General features: G+C 42.1%; 1 protein-coding gene across 1 annotated transcript; it reads right to left on the bottom strand.

The window, feature by feature from the left end:
* Window positions 1–386: 386 nt before the first annotated feature.
* On the bottom strand, window positions 387–1437 carry Olfr96 (olfactory receptor 96). Its single transcript, NM_146514.2, has one exon. It carries the CDS (start codon window positions 1399–1401, stop codon window positions 460–462), a length of 942 nt encoding a protein of 313 aa, NP_666725.1. The 5' UTR covers window positions 1402–1437; the 3' UTR covers window positions 387–459.
* Window positions 1438–3552: the final 2115 nt, after the last annotated feature.

Genomic DNA, 3552 nt, shown 5'->3' with positions numbered 1-3552 from the left:
ACAAGTTCATCCATCAAGTTTGCATGCTCAAACCAAATACACACAATAGGAACGAACTCTTCCAATGTCATACTACAGTAATATAGATGAACATTGTTCTAGATTTGTGTTTGTATTGGTATCTTGTTTCTATAATTTTGTTTTCATTAGATATTAGCACCAGTGCTGCATACAGCAACAGACTACAGAAGGGCGATTCAGTTCACATCTTTACAGTGTGATGATCATCTCAGTGCACTATGTTGTATGCAGTGAACAACTCACAGTAATTCACATTATCTTTTAAACTAACATGAGAAAATTATTTAACTACTATCTTTCCCCCCTGAGCATAGTTCAGCAGACCTAAAGTGGAATGCTAAGAAGAAACAGTTACTCCATCTCTAGCCCATTGTGGGAGACTTTTCAATCAAGATACTGACAGTCAAATAGAAAATCTTCACTGCCCTCCTTCTTAGGTCACATTTCAGTTGGTTTGCAGTAGAGAAGCCTTCTTAGTGCCTGCTGCACCTCCTGGTTCCTCAAGGTGTAGATGACAGGGTTGAAGATGGGAGTGACCACTGTGTAGAGCAGGGCAATGACCTTGGAGAGGAGCTGAGAATGAACAGCAGAGGGCACAATGTACAATACCATGAGTGTTCCATAGAACGTGGACACCACAGCCAGGTGAGAGGAGCATGTGGAGAAGGCCTTGGTTCTTCTGGTCCCAGAAGGAACTCTCAGCACAGTCACTACAATCTGAGCATAGGAGATCAGAACCAGCCCAAAGGGGACAGTCAGGAAGACCACAGAGAGAACAAATGTAGTCACCTGGGCCACTTGGGTATCTGAGCAAGCCAGGACCATCAAAGGTGAAAAATCACAGTAAAAGTGATCAACTAAGTTGGGGCCACAGAATCTCAACTGGGCCATCAGAGCAACAACTAGTCCATCTACCATGAAGCCAGACAGCCAGACTGTGAGCACCAACCCCAGGCACCATTGAGGCCCCATGAGGTGTGGGTATCGTAGAGGGTGACAAATTGCGAGATATCGATCATATGCCATCACAGCCAGCAGAAAACACTCATCTGTGGCCAGAGAGCCAAAAACAAAGAACTGGAGCAAGCAGCCAGCCACAGATATGGTGGCCTCCTGTAAGAAGCCTTCCAGCATTTTGGGCACCACTGTGGAGGTATAGACAATCTCTATGAAGGACAGATTCACCAGAAAGAAATACATGGGTGTGTGAAGCCTCTGGGAGCTCACCACCACCACTGCAATGAGCATGTTCCCTGTGATGATGGAGGCATAGAGGATGGTGAACACAGAAAAAAACAGGAGGTGCAGCCCAGGGACTTCATGGAAACCAAGAAGTACAAACTCAGTGACAGTTTGATTTCCTGTGGAAAGGATTCCCATGGGATATTCAGTTTTCTGCTTGGCTTGACAGGTGTGTCTCTGTTTTCTGTTGCAATTCTAAGACTGACCAGGCTAAAACAAAAAGATGACAGAGTATTAAAAATGAGGATGGGTTAAACTAGCCTTTATCTTTCTCTTCTTTTAACTATCACCACTTCATCTCCACTTTCTCCATTCTCTTTAAGGTAGCATACTCCTAATGGCCTAGGGGAGCTTACCCATATTCAAAATTTCAATAAAAAGCAAAATTTTTGTAGTGACTGTCATCATGTGTGTCCCTTGATAAGAAATGTTTATGTTCTATGACCATAGCCAAAAATACTACAAAAGAATTAAAATTTATGGCGGAATTATGCAGGAATTCCATGGACACTGTTAGTTGTTTTTACCTGAACAGCCTTTCCATCATGTCCCTACCGAGCTGAACATGGCCCTGGTGGGGACAGAGTGACATGGTTCCTGCCCCTGCGACAGAGCCCCAGAGTGGGCATCCAGAAGTGCTGATGGCTGTGGGCGAAAGGCTTGTTTGTGTAATAATTTACATATATTTTGGACCCACTAGCAGTGGGTCCTTCTGAGGACCCACTGCTCTTTCCCTCTGAGGAAAGTCCTCCTTGTTAATATTAATGACTCCATGATAATTACAAACAGCAAGAGTCAAGGGTGTGGCTATGTCTCAGAAAAAAGGTAAATGGAAAAGAACTCTAAATCATGAATTTGAAAATATATAATTTCTCAGCTATGCAGAAATATAAGAATGTAATATGAATTATGAGGGGCTTTATGAATCTCAAGGAACAGAGGTAGCTACATTATGAACCAGCTTGTCAGAAAGATAAAAAGACAGGCAGATACAAATGAAGGCAGATTCCTGAGTTCAAGGTCAGCTTGGGACACAGCAAGCCAGGTGTGGCAGAAATGATAATTGCAAGTCAGAGTCCCACCCAACTAGTTTAAGATCTGTGCTTAACAAAGGCAGACATATCTCAGAATTCTTTTGCAATGTTAAGAAAAAAAAAATTCATGCTTTCTGTCTCCTAAGAACCAAAGGGCTGGGGTCGCAGAATACTGATTCATAAGATAATCAAAAGGAAAACCTGGAGTAAGCGACTGGATTGCTACATAAAATAAAAGACTGAATCTGTGTTCTGCAGGAGATGAGCTGTCCAGAGAAGTTTCTAAGATAAAAAGAGAGCTGTTTAGAGGACACACACACACACAGGTGCACACATGAAAGCAAGCAAACATGAACCGAGAGATCTCTTAGAATAGCAAGCAACCAGAATATAGACAGAGAAATCTCCAGAGAGAAACCAAAACAGAGAGAAGCAGACTGGAAAAGCTGTATTAAGCAGAGCTTGCATCCACAATTGGACTTCCAGTTACAATCTTTGACACTCCCAGACACCTTTTCTCTCAGAACCCCTCTCCCAGCCAAGGCTGATCCTTGGCAAGTCTCACCAATTCCTTTGATTTCAAATTATTTCTTCCTCTATATTCCATTCCTATATGTACACAATGGTCCACTGGGTAGACTTCTTGTCTCTATGTTTTAGAATCTTTTATCAAAAAAAAAAAAAAAGAAAAAAGAAAAAGAAAAAGAAAAAAAACCTTCTAAAACTACCATTTCTTTAGCTTACTAGTTGATGTGGGATAAGCAACAGAGAGAAAGGAAAGGTGTGAGAACAGAAGGAAAAGAAACCCAGACTCAGTTTGTGGGGTTGGGGAAGCTTGCTTTAGAGAGTAGCTTTCAACTTAAGTTTTAAAGGTTGGATAACAGTGGGCTAGCCAGAAAACAGTGAGCTGGGCAGTGTGACCGTGATGCAGAGGTTTGGTGGTGCACAGTGCTTCTGAACAGCTGGAGTGATCCTTGTACAGCAGGTGGGACCTCACATGCTGACCAGACGATGAACGGTTTTTACAACAGAGACTATATAGGCTCACTGAGAGCAGAAGATTGAGAAGAAAGCAAGCACAAGCCATGCACACATTCTCATACAATTTAAACTGTTTCTACCCCATAATAGTAATGAAAGTATATATCATGTATAACATGAAATTTAAGTTGTCTAACACAAATATCTTACAAAAGCTGCCTAAGAAGGTGAAACTCAGGGCCAAGTGTCTCAGGAGAAAATATGCAGATTCATG

This window comes from Mus musculus, chromosome 17, assembly GCF_000001635.26.
Source record: "Mus musculus strain C57BL/6J chromosome 17, GRCm38.p6 C57BL/6J".
Classification (NCBI taxonomy): Eukaryota; Metazoa; Chordata; class Mammalia; order Rodentia; family Muridae; genus Mus; species Mus musculus.
This window is presented reverse-complemented; position numbering and strand designations above follow the sequence as displayed.